This window comes from Sciurus vulgaris (assembly GCF_902686455.1).
Source record: "Sciurus vulgaris genome assembly, chromosome: 18".
Lineage (NCBI taxonomy): Eukaryota > Metazoa > Chordata > Mammalia > Rodentia > Sciuridae > Sciurus > Sciurus vulgaris.
In genome coordinates, this window is record NC_136479.1 from 40808007 (window position 1) to 40829048 (window position 21042).

General features: G+C 43.7%; 1 protein-coding gene across 1 annotated transcript in view; it reads left to right on the forward strand.

The window, feature by feature from the left end:
* The window catches only part of SEPTIN14 (septin 14), a gene marked incomplete at its 3' end in the record, with an annotated part of 31261 nt that overhangs the window by 3101 nt on the left and 7118 nt on the right, over positions 1 to 21042 (forward strand). The window contains exons 4-8 of the mRNA XM_079120246.1: positions 2938 to 3055; positions 3722 to 3917; positions 8072 to 8258; positions 12731 to 12886; positions 18138 to 18234. Of these exons, the coding sequence (XP_078976372.1) occupies positions 2938 to 3055; positions 3722 to 3917; positions 8072 to 8258; positions 12731 to 12886; positions 18138 to 18234 (754 nt within the window). The remainder of the gene's footprint in view (positions 1 to 2937; positions 3056 to 3721; positions 3918 to 8071; positions 8259 to 12730; positions 12887 to 18137; positions 18235 to 21042) is intronic.

Consider the following 21042-nt stretch of genomic DNA (forward strand, 5'->3'; position numbering starts at 1 on the left):
GATTTTTTTTTTTTTTTTTTTTAGTTTGCACATATAAATGAGAACATGTGATACTTATCTTTCGGTGTCTGGCTTATTTCATTTAACATGATGTCCACCAGTCCAATCCATTTTGCCACATTTGGTATGATTTCTTTCTTTATGACCGAATAATCTTCCGTTGTGTATGTATGCTGTATTTCCTGCATCCATACATATTTGTAGGTGAGCACCCTGGCTGATTCCATATTTCAGCTGTTGTGAATAGTAATGTAATGAAATCTCTTTGGTCTGCCGATTTCAGTTCCTTAGGTATAGCCAGGAATGGGACAGCTGAATCAGGTGGTAGGGCTAGTTTTAGCTTTTTGAGGAGCCATTCTCCATGGTGTCTGACCCAACTTACATCCCCACCAGTGGAGTGTGAATGCTGCTTTTCCTCCACATCCTCTCCAGCATTTGCTATATTTTGAAAATAGCCCTTTTTGCTAGGATGTGATGATAATCTCACTGTAGAGTTGATTTGCATTGTCCCAGTGGCTAATGATGTTGAGTACTTGTCCATATATTTATTGGTCATTTGTATTTCTTCCTTTGAGAAGTGTCTGCTCAGAACATTTGCCCATTTTTATTTTTTATTTTTTCTAATCACTTTAACTATTTCTTTTTCCCTTGCATTTTTATTGGTGCATTATGGTCGTACATACGATGGGGTTCGTTATTGCATATTTGCACATGCATGCAATACTCAGTGTGACGTATAATTTGGCCAATATCATTTGCTTGTTTTTAGGTTAGATTGTTGATTTTTTTGTTAATTTTTTGTGTTCTTTGTATACTTTAGATATTAACTCTGTGTCAGATAAATAGTTGGCAAATATTTTCTCCCATTTTGTTTCTGCCCTCCTTGTTTTCTTTGCTGTGCAGAAGCTTTTTGTTTAACATAACTCTGTCAGTTTTTGCTTCTGTGCTTTGGCTGTCCTATGCAGAAAAGCAGTGCCTGTACCATGTTTCGAAAATCTTCATTCTGTTTTCCTACAGGACTTTGAGCATCTTGCATCTCATTATGTCTGACTCGTTTTGAGTTCCGCACAAGGAGAGATGGGGGTCAAGTTTCCATCCTCTGTATGTGGATATCCATTTGGTGAACAGTCTGCTTTCTTCAGTGTATGCTTCTGGCACTTTTGTGGAGGGTCAGGGCAGATGCACGGGTTCATTTCTGTGTTCTTTGCGCTTTGTGTCTGTTTTTATGCCACCATCCTGCTCTTTTGGTTATTGGGCCTCTGCTGTATATATTGAAATAACGTATTGTTCTTTTTGTGGAAGATTACTTTAGTTATCCAGGATCTTTTGTACTTCCAAATGGTAGTGAGACAGGAAATTCATCCAACTTGACACCCTTGCCTCAGGCCTGGAAGTGACATGGGCCCTCACACGGCCGGTTGTGGTTGTCAAAGCTTGATGCCTCTCTGTGGTGGCCACTGTCCGTCACAGTGGTGGTATCCAGCCCAGGCAGCACAGGATGGGACAGTGCGGTATTGGCATAAAAACAGGCCCAGAGCCCAGTCAAACAGATTAGGGAATCCCAAAACCAACCTGTGCACCCAGAACAACAGTCTCAGAGAGGCCAGGAGACTGGGAAGCACACATGTTCTGGGAAAGGTGGATTTGAAGCTTGGCCCCTGTCACCCTGAAGAAAAATCAACTCAAAATGGATCAAAGGCCTTAATTTAAGACCTGAAACTTGGAAACTAGTTACTGGAGGTAAACACGGGGGAAGCACTTCAAGATGTTCATTCAGGCTGGGATGTGGCTTAGTGGTTAAGTGCCCTGAGTTCCATCCCCAGAAACTGAAATTTCTGCACAACCAATGGGAGAAGGTAGTTCCAGATAATTATCCAAGAGAGTTACTGTCTGGGCTGGGGTTGTGGCTCAGTGGCAGAGCACTTGCCTAGCATGCGTGAGGCACTGGGTTTGAGCCTTAGCACCACAGAAAAATAAATAAAATAAGTATTGTGTCATCTACAAATTAAAAAAAGGTAAAAAAGAGAGTTAATGTCAATAAAACAAAAATAGCTCAAAAACTTAACAAAAACCAAATAATCCCATTTTAAAAAGGCAAATGATCTTAATAGACAGTTTAGCAAAGAAGTACAAATGGCCAATAAATATCTGAAAAATACCCAATATCATTAGGAGTTGGGGAGATGCAAAGCAATACCTCCAGGAGACCCCATCTCACCCAGTCAGAATAGCGGCTGTCAAAAGCCCACGAAGCCTCCAAGACTGGGGAGGAGGTGGAGAAAGGTAGTTCCATGCATGGCTGGTGGGGTGGGAACTGGAACAGTCCCCAAGGGAGGACTCTGCAAGCCCCAAAAGCTGGAGCCAGAGCTGCCACAGGACCCAGCTGTCCACTCCTGAGCATATCTGCAGGAAAGGAAGCCTGGTGGTCAGAGACAGGCGCACTCCTGGGTGGCTAAGGCACTGAGTCGCCTTGCTGGCCATTTAAAGCAAAAGTCATTTGATTTGTTTTATTTAAACTTCAATTTGATTTTGGTTACTTAGCATGTATTAGCATGTTAAGTTTTCCTAACATACCAACACACTGAAAGTAAAAAAAAGAATTTTAAAGTTTTCCTTTTAAATAGAATAAAATTATTTTAGAATAACAGATTGGGGTTTCTTGTGGCATTTGCTTCTTTCCCTATTTCTTTTTAAATTTAGAAAGATGCCCTCCTTGTAATTGGAGATAGATTTAGTTTATTTGTAACAGTCGTGGGATATCCGTGTTTCTGCACAGACTTCCTTTTGCACAAGTTTGCTGAATACACTTGCATCTCGTCTGAGGCATGACAATCGAGTGATAATTCTAGTGTCCTTTACTCATTGTTGTCATTGTTCTTCCAGATGGCTTTGTTTGCTCTTCTAATTTGCAACTTTAAAATCTTCCCTTTCTTAAAGGAAAAAGAGAACATCCGATGCCTGAGCACCATCGGGCACTTTGGATTTGAGTGTCTGCCCTACCAGCTGGTGAACAGGTCCATCCAGCAGGGCTTCTCCTTCAACATCCTCTGTGTGGGTGAGTGCGGGCCCACATCTGAGCCGGCTCTGCTTCTCTCATCTCACTTCAACTCAGACAGCATCTTAGGAACGTTCTGGTATTTTTGAATCAGTTTCCTGCTTCTTGGCCTATGTTGGACTTTTTTATTTAACTGTTTCAGAATTTTTCGAAATCTTGCAATAGGCCTGGTCTACTTTCTTCCTCCACCGTGTCAGTGACGAAGGAGTCACGACTGGCATGTCTGCTTCCAGGGGCATTCCTCGTTCGAGTATTTGGGACCCTTTATTTATTTAAGATTAGTATTATTTTCGATTAACAAATTATATACATTTATAGATATAATGTGGTGCTTTGATACGTGAATACAACGTAGAATACTCCCAACCCTCTCCCACCCCTTCCCCCTCTTTCAGACCCTCCCCCCTTTCCTCCTCCTCCCTCCCCCCTCCCTCCCCCTCCCTCCCCCTCCCTCCCCCTTCCCTCCCCCTTCCTCCCCCTCCCTCCCCTCCCTCCCCCTGCCACCTGGCCACCTTCCCACCTGGCCACCTTCCCACCTGGCCACCTTCCCAGCTTGGCTCTGAGGCTGACTTCTTGGGGCTTGGGGACCCTTCCAGCCGCTGGGGGTTCGGGGTCTCTACTGACCCATCCCGTGCCACTGTGATGACCTCTCTCTGTTGGTCACAGGAGAAACTGGAATCGGAAAATCAACACTGATTAACACGTTGTTTAATACGAATTTGAGAGACAAAAAATCCTCACATTTTTACTCGAACGTTGGACTCAGAATTCAGACGTATGAGCTTCAGGAGAGCAAGGTGCAGCTGAAGCTGACGGTGGTGAAGACAGTGGGGTACGGGGACCAGATCAACAAGGAGGCCAGGTGGGTGGACCTGGGGTACCGGGGCTTCAACATCCTCCGTGTCTGGACTGCATTGTAGTGTCCTTCAGGCACTGACCCTTTCCCAATTAGGAAAATTATGGAATGGATATGTTTATATGTCTGATTTTTATAAGATCTTTGAATCCATGATAGCAGAAATTTGTTTGTGTAGTTTCTACCAGTTTTACCTCTTTCCTTCCTCTCCTTTGGCATTACAGGGACTTCTTATACTTGTACCAGATCGTGCTTTATTTTTCACGACTTGCCTTTGGTCACAGATGACAACAGAATCCAGCTGATACACAGCTTGGAATGCACCTTATTCTAATTAGGACCCCTTCGTGGGGATGTGCAGATGGCGAGATGCACGGTGGTGCATTCGCATGTGTGCACAGGAGGGCTGTGTCAGGTCCACTCACCGTCTCTCCTCTCCTGTCCCCCCTCCCGTCCCTTCGTTCCCCTTTTTCTAACCTTCTGGGCTTCTATTCTCCACCCCTCCAACCTTATTGTGGGTTAACTTCCACAAATCAGAGAAAACATTGGACTTTTGGCTTTTTGGGACTGACTTATTTCACTTAGCATAATAGTCTCCATCGATTTACTGGAAAATGTCATAAAGTCATTCTTAATGGCTGAGTGATGCTCCATTGTGTATATATACCATGTTTTCTTTTTTCATTTAAAGATCTAAAAAAATTATTTTTTATTTTACCACATTTTCTTTATCCATTGATCTATCGAAGGGCACCTAGGTTGGTTCCATAGCTTAGCTATTGTGAATTGAGCTGCTATGAACATGGATGTGGCTGCATCTCTGCAGTGTGCTCATTTTAAGCCCTTTGGGTATAGGCCGAGGAGTGGGATAGCTGGGTCAAATGGTGGCTCAATGCCTAGTTTTTTGAGGAATCTCTGTACTGTTTTCCAGAGTGGTTGCACCAATTTGCAGTCCCACCACCAATGTATGAGTGTTGTTCCAGATTTTAATGTCTGATACTCCTAATGTCTCCTGTAGAAGGAAATACCTTGCGGCATAGCATAGAATTTTAGGTTCCTACTCCCTCTGAAATGTCTTTTCATTAATGATTATACGTGAGTTAGTATCAGTTAGTTTTAGAGAAAGGCTTGCTTCCCACTGGCTTGTCTGCTGGCTGTAGCCGGGCTGCGCCAGGCCAAGGCGTGCAGTGGGCCCTCCCTCCTCTGCCCTCCGTGGCACAAGTCAGGGGCTTGAAACCATCACGCAGCAGAGTCGGCGAGTTCTGCCGGTCTGCATCTGTCTGTCCAGGGTCGCGTGTTCACCAGCAACCCACGGGTCGAAGGCTGTTTTTGAACAGATACTCAAATTGTAACTTAAATGGGACAATGGCTTGGGAGAGGCTGCAGAGCAGGTGAACAGAGTGGCAGGTAAAAGCAGATGGCTGCTGCCTTACTAGCGGCTGGTATCTGGAGAACGAGAGTCACTGCAGTGGTTAGTTTTTCTGAGAGCATTTTGAATTACCATTGTGGGTCTGTTGCATTGACTCACTACATCCTGGGGGAGGCGCCTGAGCACTGCATCCGGTTTCGTACATAAGAGGCTCAAGACAAAAACCCTTTTCCCACAGTTCTGGAGTCCAGAAGCCCAGTCAGGGCAGGTATCACCTGTGGACAGGGCAAGTTTTTCTCTGCATTGTCCAGCTCAGGTGTCCATCCTCTCTGCTTCTGCTGGGTGGTTTCCATTCCTGCTCCATCTGCATATGGCATTGCTGGAATCAGCGATGGTGGGCTTCGATTTCTACTGTCCAGGCAGAGTGCAGGTGTGGCTGGATCCAGCTACTGTGGTCTGAGTGCTCCTGTCTCCTGGCAGAGTGCAGGTGTGGCTGGATCCAGCTACTGTGGTCTGAGTGCTCTAGTCTGTGGGCAGAGTGCAGGTGTGGCTGGATCCAGCTATAGTGGTCTGAGTGCTCTAGTCTGTGGGCAGAGAGCAGGTGTGGCTGGATCCAGCTACTGTGGTCTGAGTGCTCTAGTCTGTGGGCAGAGAGCAGGTGTGGCTGGATCCAGCTACTGTGGTCTGAGTGCTCTAGTCTGTGGGCAGAGTGAAGGTGTGGCTGGATCCAGCTACAGTGGTCTGAGTGCTCTAGTCTCCGGGCAGAGTGCAGGGATCGTTGTCAATATCCAGCTCTGTGATAATATCTGGGCCTCATGTCTTGAGGATAAGCAGCAAGTGTGGTGGTGACATCGTCCTTGAGAACAGGTGCCTCTGTTAGTTCCTGGAATGTAAGGACCTCAGTTTGGGGGAGGTAATGTATGTTAGCAGCTCAGAATCCGAGGTTCACATATGCTCCTTTGAAAGGTCTGGATTCTGATTCTTGAGGTTGAGGGGTCACATCTGGTCTCAGGAGGGACACTGTGTATCTCAAAGACCTGTTCTAGGGAGTGGGTTATCACAGCAACACAGGCTCTGAGCACAGGGCTAGGATCCTGGGGTGTGGAGAGGCTCTTCACAGCTCTGAGCCAGGGTGGATGGCGCGGGGGTGACGTTCCTTGGTGTGGGTGACGCTGGTTGAGAGGGGTTCTGTGGAAGCAAGGCAAAGGGATGCATGGGTTAGTGGGGCCACAGCAGTGGTGGCTCTGGTTGTGAGGGGTTTGAGGAGCATAGTTCCCACTACTGGGCTGGGGTACAGTCTTGGCTCCTTTTGTAGGAAGAAGGCTGCTGGGTTTTGCAGCTTCCAGCAGATCCTTCAACGGAGTTTAATTTATAGCTAAATCAAACACATTGGTGATTGATATATGCACACATTTGAAAGTCAATGCAACCAGTCATCTCTCATAGTTAGCGTGTGCGTGAGGAGACCCTAGGAGGTGCTGTCGGCCAACTCCAAGTGCATCATGAAGTACTGTCTCCCGGGTCCTCATGCTGTGTGGTAGGTAGACAGCCAGACTCGTTTATGTGGCAAAATCAAAACTGATGTATTTACTTATTCATTGAACTCTAACGTGCATATAAATTAGTGTTAAAATCATTAGTCCTTTCCTGTGAGATGTGAAGATCCTGAATATGGTATCATTTACAGTTCCTTTTGTTTTTACGCCGTCTTCAGATGAAGCTGTCTTACATCTTTGCTGTTTTCCGTCCCAATACCTTTCTCTGCATTTTTATCATTTATTTGATAAAATAGGTTAATTTTTGTATTTTGTACCCCATTTTCTATTTCTCCCACAATCTGGTTGATATATTAAAAGAGAATATACATTTTATTTCATTTTTATTTTCACCCCAGTTATAACATTTCTGGGATTTTATTTATTTCGTAATAGCATATTTCATCAGAGGTAGATGCCCAAACACAAAACTATAAAGAGTAGCCTGGCATTTTCTCCCATTTCAGCTGGAGGGTTGAAGATAACTCCCCTGCACTCTTCCCAGTCAGGGTGGTCAGGCCTTCTCATCTTCCACAGGGAAGAACCGTGACGTGGGCCTAGTCCATTTCCAAGCTGGCCTCTGCTTCATTTCCTACGCATCCGAACGCCTGGTCTGTGGGGATCCTTCCCTCACTCCCTTCTCACTCGGTCTCCCTGGTTTATTTACTGAGCGTGGCTTTTAAGTTCCACACCAAGCAAGTGCAACTCCTTCAGGTATTTCCCTTGGTGTGAACCGCCTTTCAGTTGGGGTGCGCCGCTCTGTCACGCCCAAGCTGCCCTTTGCTTCGGCCTCCGGCTCATGCTCCTCGGGTACCACACTGAGCCAACACTTTGGCTTCGGAGGAAGACCTGCTCTCTGAAGACCGTCTTGGTTTTCTTCAGCGTGTCTTGGCATTCTTGGTGTTTCTAGATACGCAAAGACGTAAACGTTCGGTTTGTTTGGGATTGCACTGAATGGACAGACGTTTTTTCAGTTTAAATAGGGGAAAGCACGGGTCCCCTTTCTGGCGTGGAATTGTGATCTTTTTGCTTCACCTTCTGAAGCTGGGGATGGAACTCAGAGCCCACCCTGCCCTGCCCTCTGCCATGGAGCCACGCCCTGGGTCCGCCCGCAGTGCATCCCTTCATGTGGATGCACACCCTGTTCTCATCACCGTGGCGTAGATTTAGAGTCCACCGTAGCTGTTTATCCGTGGTGGGAAGCAGAGCTGGCTCCTGCCTCTCTGTCCTCCTGTATCTGAATGACTGTGTTTCAGCTACCAGCCGGTGGTCGACTACATCGACGCCCAGTTTGAGGCCTTTCTCCAGGAGGAGCTGAGGATCAAGCGCTCCTTCTTCGAGTACCACGACACTCGCGTGCACGTGTGCCTGTACTTTATATCCCCCACGGGGCACTCGCTCAAGTCTCTGGACCTGCTGACCATGAAGAGCATCGACAGCAAGGTGTGTTGCAGCTGCATTGGGCTTTCCGGGGTTAATGTTTATTTTGAGATAAGAACCTTTTGAAGCATTTACATGTAAATGCATGCTGTTTTATAACGTGAAAGTATTTTAATGACGTTTTATTACTTTTAAAAATATTTTCTTGTTGTCGATGGACCTTTATCTTGTTCGTTGATTTGTAAGTGGTGGTGAGGATCGCACCCAGAGCTTCACACATGGAGGCAAGCATTTTGTTTCTTTTAAAGCATGTGTGTCGGCTTTGTTGGGCTTCTGTATCAAAACACTGCAGGCTGGTTTAAGCCATGAAGGGTCATTTTCTCACCATCCTGTAGGTCACCCACCAACCACCAGGATGTCAGCCAACTCTGCTTCCTCTGGAATCCTCTTCTCGGCTGGCAGGCGGCCGCCTCTTGATCATCACACGCTCTTTCTACTGGTGTCTATATGTCCAAGTTTCTTCTTACAAGGACATCAGTCACATTGGGTTATAACAGCCTCTTTAATTTCATCACCTCTTTAAAGCTTTATCTATGATACTGTCACATTCTGAGAATCAGTGTCGGGGCTTCAGAATGTGCATGTAGTGGGGACAGAAAATTCCACGTTTGATAGGTTGCCACCTTAGCTTACATTCCAGGTACATTTAATTAAAAATCATAAACGGTGCCTCGCAAGCCCTAAGGCCCTGGGTTCAATCCCCGGCACCGCAAAAAAAAAAAAAAAAAAAAATCGTAAACGGAAGGGGAGATGCATATAAAAACACAAAACGAAGCTTTAGTTCGTATTTTTCTGTGATTAAATGCTAGTTTGGATCCTGTCTGCTTGCCACATTTTTGAAATTGAGTTCACAGTGTGGTGGTATAACACAGTCCTGCAGTCTTTGATTGGTACTACTGCTTGTGTGAAGCATGCAGCTTTGTGATTCTGGACTCAGGCACTTCCAGAGAGGATTCAGAATGCAGGAACTGTTAGGGTCCCATTCCGACTAATCCCCGGAGAGTCAAAGTGAACACACGGTAATGCAAATCACACAACGAGGTTTTATTAAAGCAAGCTCGAGCCTGGACCGCAACCAGCCCCTCAGACCGATACAATGGCTGGGGGGAGGGAGCGGCCCCGAGGGGCGAGAAAGCGCTCTATTTAAGAGATTTCCAAGCATTCACACACAAAGACCTGCATGTTACTGGTTAACATTTGAACAGCTAAACGTTAGTCCTCCTCTGGTTGGGTCCTGCCAATCTATTTGATTCTCATTGGGTCCCACCAGAACTGAATGGCCCTAGAGGAAGAAGGGAGGAGAGAAGGGGTGAGCTGTGCAGGAGATGGGTCAGGGTTAGGACCCCCTGTCCTTGATAGATAAGGTTTCTAGGCAGCTGCACATCCTCAGACAAATATCTCTTAACAACCTCGGCAAGCACGGGGGCCAGCAGTCCTGTCTGTGCTGCATTGGCTCTTGAGGGTGCAGTCGCAACTGCCTGCATCCTGGTGACTAAGACAGTTAGCTGCACAGATATCACCCTGTTCCCAACAGAACATGCCCCTCAGAAAGGAGCACAGAACCAAAAGGCATGATTCTTTCTAGCAAGAGCTTGGGGCACGTGTGAACTTCATGCTGACAGTCTGCAAAGTGTTGAGGACATTTATAAACTCTTTTTATTTGATTACATTTTCTGACAATTTGTTTTTCACAGCTTAGTTTAAAAGCATGGAAAATCGTTTTATCAAATGAATATAAAACCCACAGCATACAACTTTGTAGTCTTACGGAAGACATGTAACGTACATGCCAAGAACACTGTAGGGTTTGGTGGTGCGTGAAAGGAAATTTCCACGGAACCTCGCCGGACACGGGAAATCACAGAGGGAGTTTATTAAGCAAACAGAGTCTCCCTGCAGGGAAAGAGAGAAAATGAGAGGAAAAGAGAAAGGAAAGAGAAAGGGCATGTGCTAGAGAGAGTGGAAAGCCAGGAGGATAGAGAAAAGTGAGGAGGACAGACAGAAGAATGGGGAAAGATGGCGGGGAGCTATGGTAAATGGTTGAATTCCGCCGGGCTAACGGGACCAATATCGGAGAAGGATACTTGCAAGCTGACTGATGAACCAGTAGCGAGCTAGGATGTTCACAGATTGACAAGTGGTTGGGAGGCGGGGACATGGCTGCACCTGATGGGCAGGGGAGCAGCTTTGTACATTACAGTGCCGGGAATCCCAGTGATTCTGGCGGTGGAGACACATTTGAGGCCAGCATGGGCAACCCAGCAAGACCTGTCTCAAAGTTAGAGTGAATACAAATGGGCTGTTGACAAAGCTTAGTGGAAAAGCACCCCTGGGCTCAACCCCAAGTATGGCAAATGGATGAATAAGTGATAAGTCCCACAGGGTTTGCCATCAGTGCAGGTTTAAACACAGGTTTTACTCCGTTAACTTCCTGTGACCTTGTCTTGAGTGGCGGGTGGTAATTAAAAGCCGTTCCATTTCAATATCTGACCCTGTCCTGGTAGCAGGTGTGGCTTCAACTCTTCCTCTGCACTATTTATATAATTCTTGTGTGACAGTATTAAGTTTAAAGGTATGTCTTTTTTTTTTTTTCCTTTAATGGAGAGCCAGTATACATCTGAACGAAGCTGTCACATTATCAGGTTTTCTTCTTCACTCAGCTCTGGTAAAACCTGGTATCTTCCATTTTATCCACCTGATCAGAGAAAAGTCCCTAAATTTGGGTTCCTTTTTATCAAAAAAAGTCTTAACTTTCATTAAGTATTGTTCAGTCTGGATTTGTATGTAATACCACATCAAGTTCAAAGAAATTAAATTTTTGCTTAAATTAAGATCTTCCTCCTTGTATTGTTGAGTAGTGCATTCGTAGTCTAGGACACCATTTTATTTTTAACCTTGTAGTGTAATCTGTTATGTCAGGCTGTTTCACAGGTACGGCAAATCCCTAGCTGTTCCAGGGACGGTTGCATAAACAGACGGGAAAAGATGTCTGTGTATCTCTGGTGTTTCCTTCCAGTTTTAAATTCTCTGTGCCAGTTTCTGGGGTTGAAACTCAGTGGTGGAGCACTCGCCTAGCATGTGTGAGGCACTGGATTCAAGTCTCAGCACCACATAAAAAATAAACAAAATAAAGGCATTGTGTTCATCTACAACTAAAAATGTTTAACAAAAATTCTCTGGGCCATCATGTGTTTTCTTCACCAAATATAAACACCTGGGAATTGCTGACACAGAAAGTTCCATTTTTATATGTGGATCTCTTACTGTCACAACAAAATGTCTTTTCCAAGTTTCCTTACCAATATAATTCCAGAACTTTACTTTACACCTGAATCTACCTTACCAATTATCTACTATTTACTCTGGATGATCTTATTTGTGGATATTAAAATCATACAAAAATTTGAACATCTATGTTATAATATTAAAAGCTTGGATTTTCCTCGGAATTAAAAATGAAGTGCTTTGAGAAATCCAAAACGAACAATCTACCTAAAACTGATATTCGTTCATTTGTACTATGTAGATGGTACCATATGCAGATGTAATTTAACAAGACACTTTAATAGTAATAAAATATATTTTTGAATTTTTCATATTGCTATTTTATGCAAAATTTATTTAAATGTAAATGCATGAAGAAAGTTGTGATCATTTTGTAGAACTAGGAAAAATGCTTTTAGTAAAAATTCAAACTCAAATATGCAAATATTTAACTTCAAACGTGGAAATAATTCCTTTATGCAAATTGCAAATGTACATGTTTGTTAGGTCTTTTCTCTCTCTCTCTCTCACACACACACACACACACACACACACACACACATACACACACAAAGTTAGCCATTGAAATTTGGTAACCAAAAAATATTCATGGGCTGGGGTTGTGGCTCCTGGTAGAGCACTTGCCTAGCATATGTGAGACTTTGGGTTCAATTCTCAGCACCGCATATGAATAAATAAAAATAAAGGTCCATCAATAACCAAAATATATTTTAAAAGAATCTATTTTATTTTTAGGTGGTCTTTAGAAAATATAAGCAAATCTATCTTCAGGGGCATCTAGGTAGGACAAGCGTGTGTAAAAATGGGAGATTGATCAATTTGTATGTAGGGGGTAGGTGATTGCATAATTGACAGCTAAAGGAAAATTCCATCTTTTTCTCAAATTTGATGAAAAGTCTCTTGCTCTTTTTTAACTCTGTTTAATAAGAAATAAAATTGATAATGAAATAAGCATCCCATCTCATTCTATTGCTTAAATTTCACTAACTTCAAATGTGTTGGGAGTGTAAAAGAGTTTAGAAGAGACGTAAAATTGAGACTTTGGGAAACGATTTTGTAAGGAAGAATTGACAGCCAGTGATTACCTAGTTACACAGATTTGTTTCCAGAGCCTGTGAGATTTGGACTGTGAAAAAATACAGGATGAACAACAGATATTCAAGGTTGAATTCTGTCTTCCTTCTTTATAGGTGAACATCGTACCATTGATTGCTAAAGCAGATACAATTTCTAAAAATGACTTACAGAAGTTTAAGAGTAAGATAATGAATGAATTGATTAGCAATGACATCCAGATCTATCAGTTCCCAACAGACGAAGAAACTACTGTCCAAGCAAACTCGACTGTAAGTTCCTAGTTGTTGAATATTAATTGTGTTAAATGAAGTATGATTTCTGTTATGCTAATAGAAATATATTATTACCTGTAGCCGATAGAGACGATGAATCATATGTGTCATATATACATGAAAAATCATATATATTTTTTTCTAAAATCCATTGTGGGGATGTGTTTTATTTTCTTGATTTTGAAAAATTTTGCCAAGAATCAATTAATTTTTCACATCTTTATTTATTTAATTTTAGTTCAATACCACACAGTTCACCCATTTAAAGCCTACAATTCAGAGACATGGAGTTTGCTCGCAGATATCTGCAGCCATCTTGACAGATTAGGGCCTTTCCATGGTCGTAAGAAGAAATCCCATCTCTGTCAGCTCTTCCACCTGCTCCCGGATGCTGACCTTTCCTGCCCACTTCTGAGCGACTACTGACTGACACTGTATTTCCATTGGCAGATTCCTCTGCTTGGACATTTTATGAGTGGAACCACATGTCATTTTGTACCTGCCTTCTTTCACTTAGGATGATGTTTTGAAGGTTTACCAATGTTGTAGCACATATCACTAATTCATTCCTTTTTAGTGGCCAAACATTGTTATGTGAATACATCGTTATATGAATACGTTATATGAACACATTTTTTACCCATTCACAAGTTGAATGGATATTTGACTTTATTCCACATCTTGGCTATTAAAAAGATGTCGCTATAGACATCAGTGTACAGGTATTTGTGTAGGAATGTTTTTATTTCTCTTGGGTCTATGTTTTGCTAGTAACAGAATTGTTGGAACTGTTCAGTCATTCAAAGAATTGCTAGATTGATTCAAAAAATATTTGTACCACTTATAATCCCACCAGGAGTTCTGGTCCCTTCCTTCCCTTGCCTGATTGCCACTATCTGATTTTAGGATAGCTATGCCTGTAGGAATGAAGTGGATATCATTTGTGGCTTTAATTTGCATTTTCCTAAAGATAGAGATGCAGATATCTTTTCATAGGCTCATGGATATTTGTGAATCTTTCTGGGAGAAAAGTCTATTCAGATCCTTTGCTCATTTTTGGATTGAATTTTTCTTTTTATGGTAAATTGTAATAATACTTTATCTTTTTACATCATTCTTTTTTCCATTGTGATATGTAACATCATAAATTATTCCTCCCGTCTAACTGGATTTTGGTAGCCATTATTGAACACCTTTAAATCTGCTCCATCCCTCTTGGGTTCTGGGAATCACCATTTGCCTCCAGTTTGAGAGAGAACACATAGCACTTGATGTTCATGATTTCACTTTAGGTAGTGTCTTCCAGTCCACCCATTTTGCTGCAAATGGCAGGATCTTAGTTTTTATTATGACTGAACGGTATTTTATTAAGGATATATACCATTCTTTCTTTATGCTTCCATCTATCAGTGCACAGCCAGGTGGGTTTGAAATCTTTTCTGTGACTGTGTGTTATTGGTGCATTGGAGGTCTACCTCAGAGTGGGATTCTGCATGCCGTATGGTACATGTGCACGCCAATATGGTCGGTCTCCCTCCCTCCCTCCTTCCCTATCTGTTTCCTCCACCTTGCTGTTTATTATTATCATTGTTGTGGTTGTTATCAAACTTAGTGCATTAGATTTCTGTATATAAGTGGGGTTCATATTAAGAGTGCATATACAAAGTCTGGTAGATCGTGATCCTCAGTACCTCCCCATGCCCTCCATCCTCCTCCCTCTCAGTCCCACTCCTTTACTTTATGGGTTTCTTTTCAATTTTTGTGAGACCATCCTGTTTTACTTCTGCCCCCCAGCTTCTGCATATGAGAGAAAACATTTGATCTTTGACCTCGGAGTCTGGCTTATTTAGGTCAGCATAATATTCTCCAGTTCCATTCATTTACCAGCAAATGCCTCATCCATTCATGTGTCGACAGGCCTGGGATGATTCCCAGCTCAGCCGTTGTGCCTTGTGCTGCTGTGGACGTTGGTGTGCGAGGGCACGCTGAGGTTAGTTCTTTTGATAATACCAAGCAGTAGGACAGCTGGTCTTATGGTGGTTCCATTCCTAGTGTTTTAAGGAATCTCCATGCTGCTTTCCAGAGGGGTTGCAGTCCCACCACCAGTGGGACCTTTACCCCACAGCCTTGCCAGCATCTGCTATTTGTGTTCTTGATGATTGCCATTCCGACTGGAGTAAGATGAAATCTCAGTGTAGTTTAGATTTGCATTTCCCTCATTGCTAGGGATGTTGTACATTTTAAATGCATTTGTTGACCATTTGCATTTCTTCTTTAGAGGAATGTATGTTAAAATCATTGCCCATATTTTTTTGAACAGGTTTCTTTTTTTTTTGGTTTTAAGAATTTTGGGTTCTTTCTGTGTTCTAGTTTTTAATCCATCAGAAGGGTAGCTGGCATAGATTTTCTCCCATTTGGTTGGCTCTCTCTTCACATTTTTAATTCTTCCCTGGCTGTGCAGAAGCTTTTTACTTTGGTGGCTCCACTTATTGACTTTTAGTTTTGTTTCTTGGGCTTTATGGGTCTTGTTCAGGAAGTTGGTGCCTGTGCCAATATGTGCAGCCTTGACCCTCTTTTCTTGCAGCAGTTGCAGGCTTTCTGGTGTAATCCCTCAGCTTCCGTCCACTTTGACGGGACTTTCGTGCAGGGTGAGAAATAGGGATCTGACTTCATTCTTCTACATTCGAATGTTCTGCTTCTCCAGCACCATTTGTTACAAAGGGTGTCTGTTCTCCCTCATGTTTTTGGCACCTTTGTCAAGGATGACGTGCCTACATCAACGTGGGTTTGTCTCTGTGTCTTCTGTTCTGGCTTGTTGGTCTTTATGTCTGTGTTCATGCCAACACCAGGTCGTTTTTGTTACTAGAGTTCTGTACTATAATTAGAGATTATGTATTGTGATGTCTGTAGAATTGCTCTTATTTTCAATATTACTTTAACCATTCTGGAAAGGTCTTCCACGTGAATTTTAAGACTGCTTTCTCCACGTCTGTAAGGAATATTGTTGGTATTTTCATGAGATCACATTGAATCTGTACATTACTTTTGGTAGTGTGGCCATTTAAACAATATTGATTCTGCCTATCCAAGAATATGGGATGTCCTCCCCTCTTCTAAGGTCTTCTTCAGTTTCTTCATTCAGTATTGTATAATTTTTACTGTAGAGGTCTTACCTCCTTGGTTAGATTTATTCTCAAATATCTCTGCTTTCCGTGGACCCCCAGGATCCAGCACAGAGGGCTGCGGCACAGCTACTTCAGGATGGCCTCTGTCTTAGCCCCTGCAAGCCAGGAGAGGGTGCTTCAGTCACCAGCTGACTGCATGCCTCTGCGTCCTTTAGGTTGACTGCCCCTTGGGCCACAGGTTCTCCTGTGCCAGATGTAGGTATAGAGCTGCTCTCTCTCTCTGGCTCCTCCCTCTCCCTCCGCAGGGCGTCTTTCAGAATTCCAGAACCCGTGTCTCTAGGACTCTTTCTGGGCTCTTTGCTGAACTTGAGTGGATGCCCTCCACACCACCTTGCTGGAAGTAGTGCTCTTGCTGCTGAATCTGGGCCCCTGGGGCTACCAGGAAACACACCCTCCTCTCCTCTCACCTCCCCTGACCTGACCTCTCAGCTCTGCTGTCTCATCCCATAAGTTCTGGTTGCCATTTAAATCTCCACTTGTCTCAAGTTGCTCTCTAATTTCTTTCAAGATTTTTTCTTTGACCCATTAATTGTTCATGAGTGCATTTGGCACCACGTATTTGTGTATTTTTCAGTTTCCCCTGTTGTTGATTTTTGGTTGATTCTAGTTTGTTCAGCTCTTTCCTGGCGGGGGGTGGTATGTGGATAGGACTGATTACTTTCATGATCTTGAGATGCTGGAAGAGAAAATGAAAGTTTATCTTCACTGCTCTTGAGAGTGCCTTTGAATTCTTTTTCTACACCTCCTACTGCCGTTGAAGTCAGTTTTGGGGAAACGTTAGATGCTGTCTGCTTCATGACTTGGTTCTCCACCCTGGCAACGTGGCTGAGGCAGGCTCTGGAGTTTTGGGTTGGATATTAAGCTTTTATCTGAGTGTTGCCACAGGAGCTCAGAGGGTAGGGTCGGCAGACTGAGCACCTTTGGTCTGCCCACTGCCTATGACTGGGCCAGGGTGATCAGCCCCAGTCCTTTCTGTCTGCTGCATACAAACAGGACCCCCTAGTCCACCAAGAGGGACTGAGAGCTTCCACTCCTCAAACACAGGGACTTTGCTGCAGGAGGAGACTGGGAGGAGCAGGTCTGGGTAGAGAAGGAGGTACTGTGGAGGGGACTGATTCTTTGTGTCAATTTACTAATGTGAGTGAATATCTGAAATGCCATTTAATATTTGAAAGGTAAACTTTGAAGACAAACAGGCTTAGCTTCCCACACAATCCATCTGTCCCAAAACTGTGAACTTGGCCTTTACGGGGTCAGAATTGTGAAGAACCTGACTGACAGGGTCCCGACTATCAGGGGATGGATAGGTGTTAATTCCTTTTCTTCCATTTCTCCTTTCTTATGTTTCATACCCTATTAACTTTAAAATACTTAAGCTAACCATATTTCTCAATTGAAAAGCTGAGTAATGTAAAAATTTCCCCTTATTTTTATATTACTTTTTATTTATGTTGCATCTCAAAAATCTTGGTCTCTCCTGTGTTCTACCTCTGAGAGCCCAACTACTGGAAATCCTATGTGGAATGGTTTTTTATCGTGACTACTGATAAATATTAAATCTTTAATGCAGCGTTTAATGATTTTAACCATAGGCATGTCCCTTATATCAGAGTTCTCATGCAGACGTCTGTCCACCTCACATCTCAGGGACCACCCTGCACACGCCCGGATTGCGGCCTGTGTATGTCCTCCTGGCTCTGCCTACCACCCTCTCAGATGTTCCTTGCATTGCACTTTATTTTCAAGCTCCCTCTGAGTCCCAGGACCACAAGGAGCTGCTGTGGTCTAAGCCGTGCTGTGCACTTGCTGCTCGTACCTAGTGTCTATTGCCCACGGCAGGCTGTCTTGCTTTAGGCAATGACAAGTAGATAGTCTCCAGTTGTCTGCACATCCTGAAATGGGGTCTTGCAGAAATCAGTCAGCAAACGTTTTCTGCCAGCTGCTCATTCAGGATGCAGGGCATACCCCTCGTGGGCTGATTTCTTTGCTGTTTTCCTAGCAGGGGAGCAGTGGTGTCATGAGTGGGGCTGTGACGAGGGAACTCATCTGTCCTCCTTTTCCAGGGGGTGCTGCCGTTTGCCGTGGTGGGGAGCATAGACGAGGTGAAGGTCGGGAAGAGGATGGTGAGGGGCCGTCACTACCCCTGGGGAGTTCTGCAAGGTGAGCGCCAGGAGGGAGGACAGGTCTGGAGGCCGTCCGGGGCAGAGTGCACTGCGTCCCAGCCGGCCTTTGCACGGACTGGCCTTGGCCACTCGCTGACCGTGATGAATGGCCACTATGAGGAAAACGTGTTCTACTTCATTTAAGCTGATTCTCATGGTGACTGTGACTCATTCTCATAGAAATTTGCTAGACGATGCTTTAGGCCAGACGCTATGGAAGATGGACACAATCTTCTTGTTCTCCCTGATGTTCACCCCACGCATACTATCTTCTCTCGCTCTGCATGAATCACGCCATTCAGAATGCTGGAAATCACTCAGAAGCGTAAATCCTAGTATTTAATTATGTTAACTAAAATACTGCCTAATTTATAAAGCATTTAAAAGTGATCATTACCCTCATACCAAAACCAGATAAGAACGGACTGAACAAAGAATCCATATCTTTAATGAACATATATGTAACAATCCCCATCAAAATAATAGCAAATAAAATCCAACAGCACATTAAAAAGATTATTAGCTTGGATTTATACCAGGGTGGCAAGGATGTTTCTGTATGTTCGAATCACTAAACATGCTGTACCAGGGCAACAAGGGGGAGGGCAGAACTAAAGGGTTGTCTTCATAGGTGCAGAAAGGCTGTGGATAAAATCCAACGCTTGTTAATGGTGAAAACACTGAGCCAAGTAGCCATAGAGGAACAACCTCGACATAACAGAGGCATTTATAAGAGTCTACAACTGACAGCTACTGAATGGGAAGAAGCAGAAGGCTTTCTCCATGATGCCTGGAGCAAGACATGAATGCCCCCTTTCACCGCTTTTAGTCATCAGAGTACTGGAAATCCTGCTCAGAGCGATTATTCCAGAGAAGGAAATAAAGGGCATGAAAATTGGAAAAGAAGCTAATTGTTGTTGCTTTTTGCAGAGGACATTTTCCTATGTATAGAAAACCTCAAAAACATCAGAACAGAGAACTAATTAATAAATTCAGCACAGTTTCAGGATACAGAATCAACGTAAAAAACAGTATCATTGATGTATGTCAAGAGTGAATCGTCTGAGGGCTGGGGAGGTAGCTCAGCTGGTAGAGTGCTTGCCTTGCAAGCACAAGGCCCTGAGTTCGATTCCCCAGTACCGCAAAAAAAAAAAAAAAAAAAAAAAAGAGTGAATAGTGAATTGTCTGAAAAAGAAATCAAGAAAGCAGTCCCATTTAAAACAGATAAAAATACCTAGGACTAAATTTAATCAAAGAACTGAATGGTGTCTACAGCAAAAATTATAAAAGGTGAATGAAAGAAATCGAAGAAGACACAGGAAGTGGAATGACATTCCATGTTCATGGACTGGAAGAATCAGTACTATCGAAATGTCTGCAATACCCAAAGTGAATTGATTTGCAGATTTAATTCAATCCCTATCAAAATACCAATGGCCTTCTTCATGAAACTAGAAAAAATTCTAAACCACAAAAAGAAAAAGCCCAAATGGCCAAAGCAATCTTGAACCAAAGAACAAAGCAGGAGGCGTTACACTATGTGACTTCAAAATGCCCCACACGGCTGCGTGCATGCAGCGATGGAGCCAGAGCATGGCTGGCATGGAAACAGACCCGTGACCACAGGGCAGAATGGGGAGTCTGGAGCTGAGTCCGTGCATCTACTTCCAACTGACTTTTGCAAAGTTGAAGAAAGGGCAGTCTTCAGTAAATGGTGCTGGAAAATTGAATATCCACATGCAGAAGGATGAAGCTGGACCACCATCTCTCAATAGTTACCAAAAGGAACTAAAAATGGACTATGCCCTGAAAATGTGAAATGTTAAATGAAAATTAGGGAAAGTGCTTCAGGATATTGGAAGGGACAAGACATCAAGAGCACAGAAAACTCAAATTCTTCACAGAAAAAGAAGATGTCTGTCAGAGCGCACAGACAAGCCCGAGTAGGAGAAAGTATTCACAATGTGCACCTCGGACCCGGAGATGAGAGCCACGATATATGTGACCCCACAAACACTCACCGGCAGAGAAACAAGCACCCTGAGTGAAAAGGGGCAGCAGATCTGAATAGGTTTGGCTACAAAGACCAGTAGGTTAACAAAAATGCTCAGGATCTTTAACTATCAGGTGAATGCAATTCAGAACCACAAGGAAATATAAGCCATTGTGTAAAGCAGTATGGAACATCCTCAAAAAATTAAAACTACTATGACCAGAGCAATTCCACTACTGTACCTTCACACAGTGGAAGAGGAATCAGCATCTACTAGAGACGTCTGCACTCCCTGACTGTAGTCCCACTGTTAACAACAGCCTAGAAGGGGAACTTGTCTAAGTGCCTGTCGTCAGACAAATGGAGAGAGACAGTGTCACGCATGATGGAAGAGTGTTTGACCACACAAGGGGAATCTTGCCCCCTGCAGCAACATGGATGGAACTGCAGAGCTTCATGCCAAGAGAAGAGGTCTGGCCCAGAGGTACCACGTGACCTCACTCCACGTGGAATCCGAATCGCAGGTGGTGTGGTGGTCACCAGAGCAGGGCGGTGGGTGAGGGAGTTTCATCAGTGGGCACTGACTCTCATCTGGGATCAAGAAGGTGACTGTGAAGTTGCGAATGTGGTGATTTTAGACACCTGTAGTGTGCCACACAGTTCAAAACGCTAGAAGGAACTGTCGTGCACGTTTTCTCTTCAAGCAGTGAAGGCTTTGAGGCTATGAATATGTGCAGCCTGATTTAAACGCCGCACAATGTTCACGTGCTGCTGCGACATAGCACCCCATTATGTATACCACTTCTGCAGTTC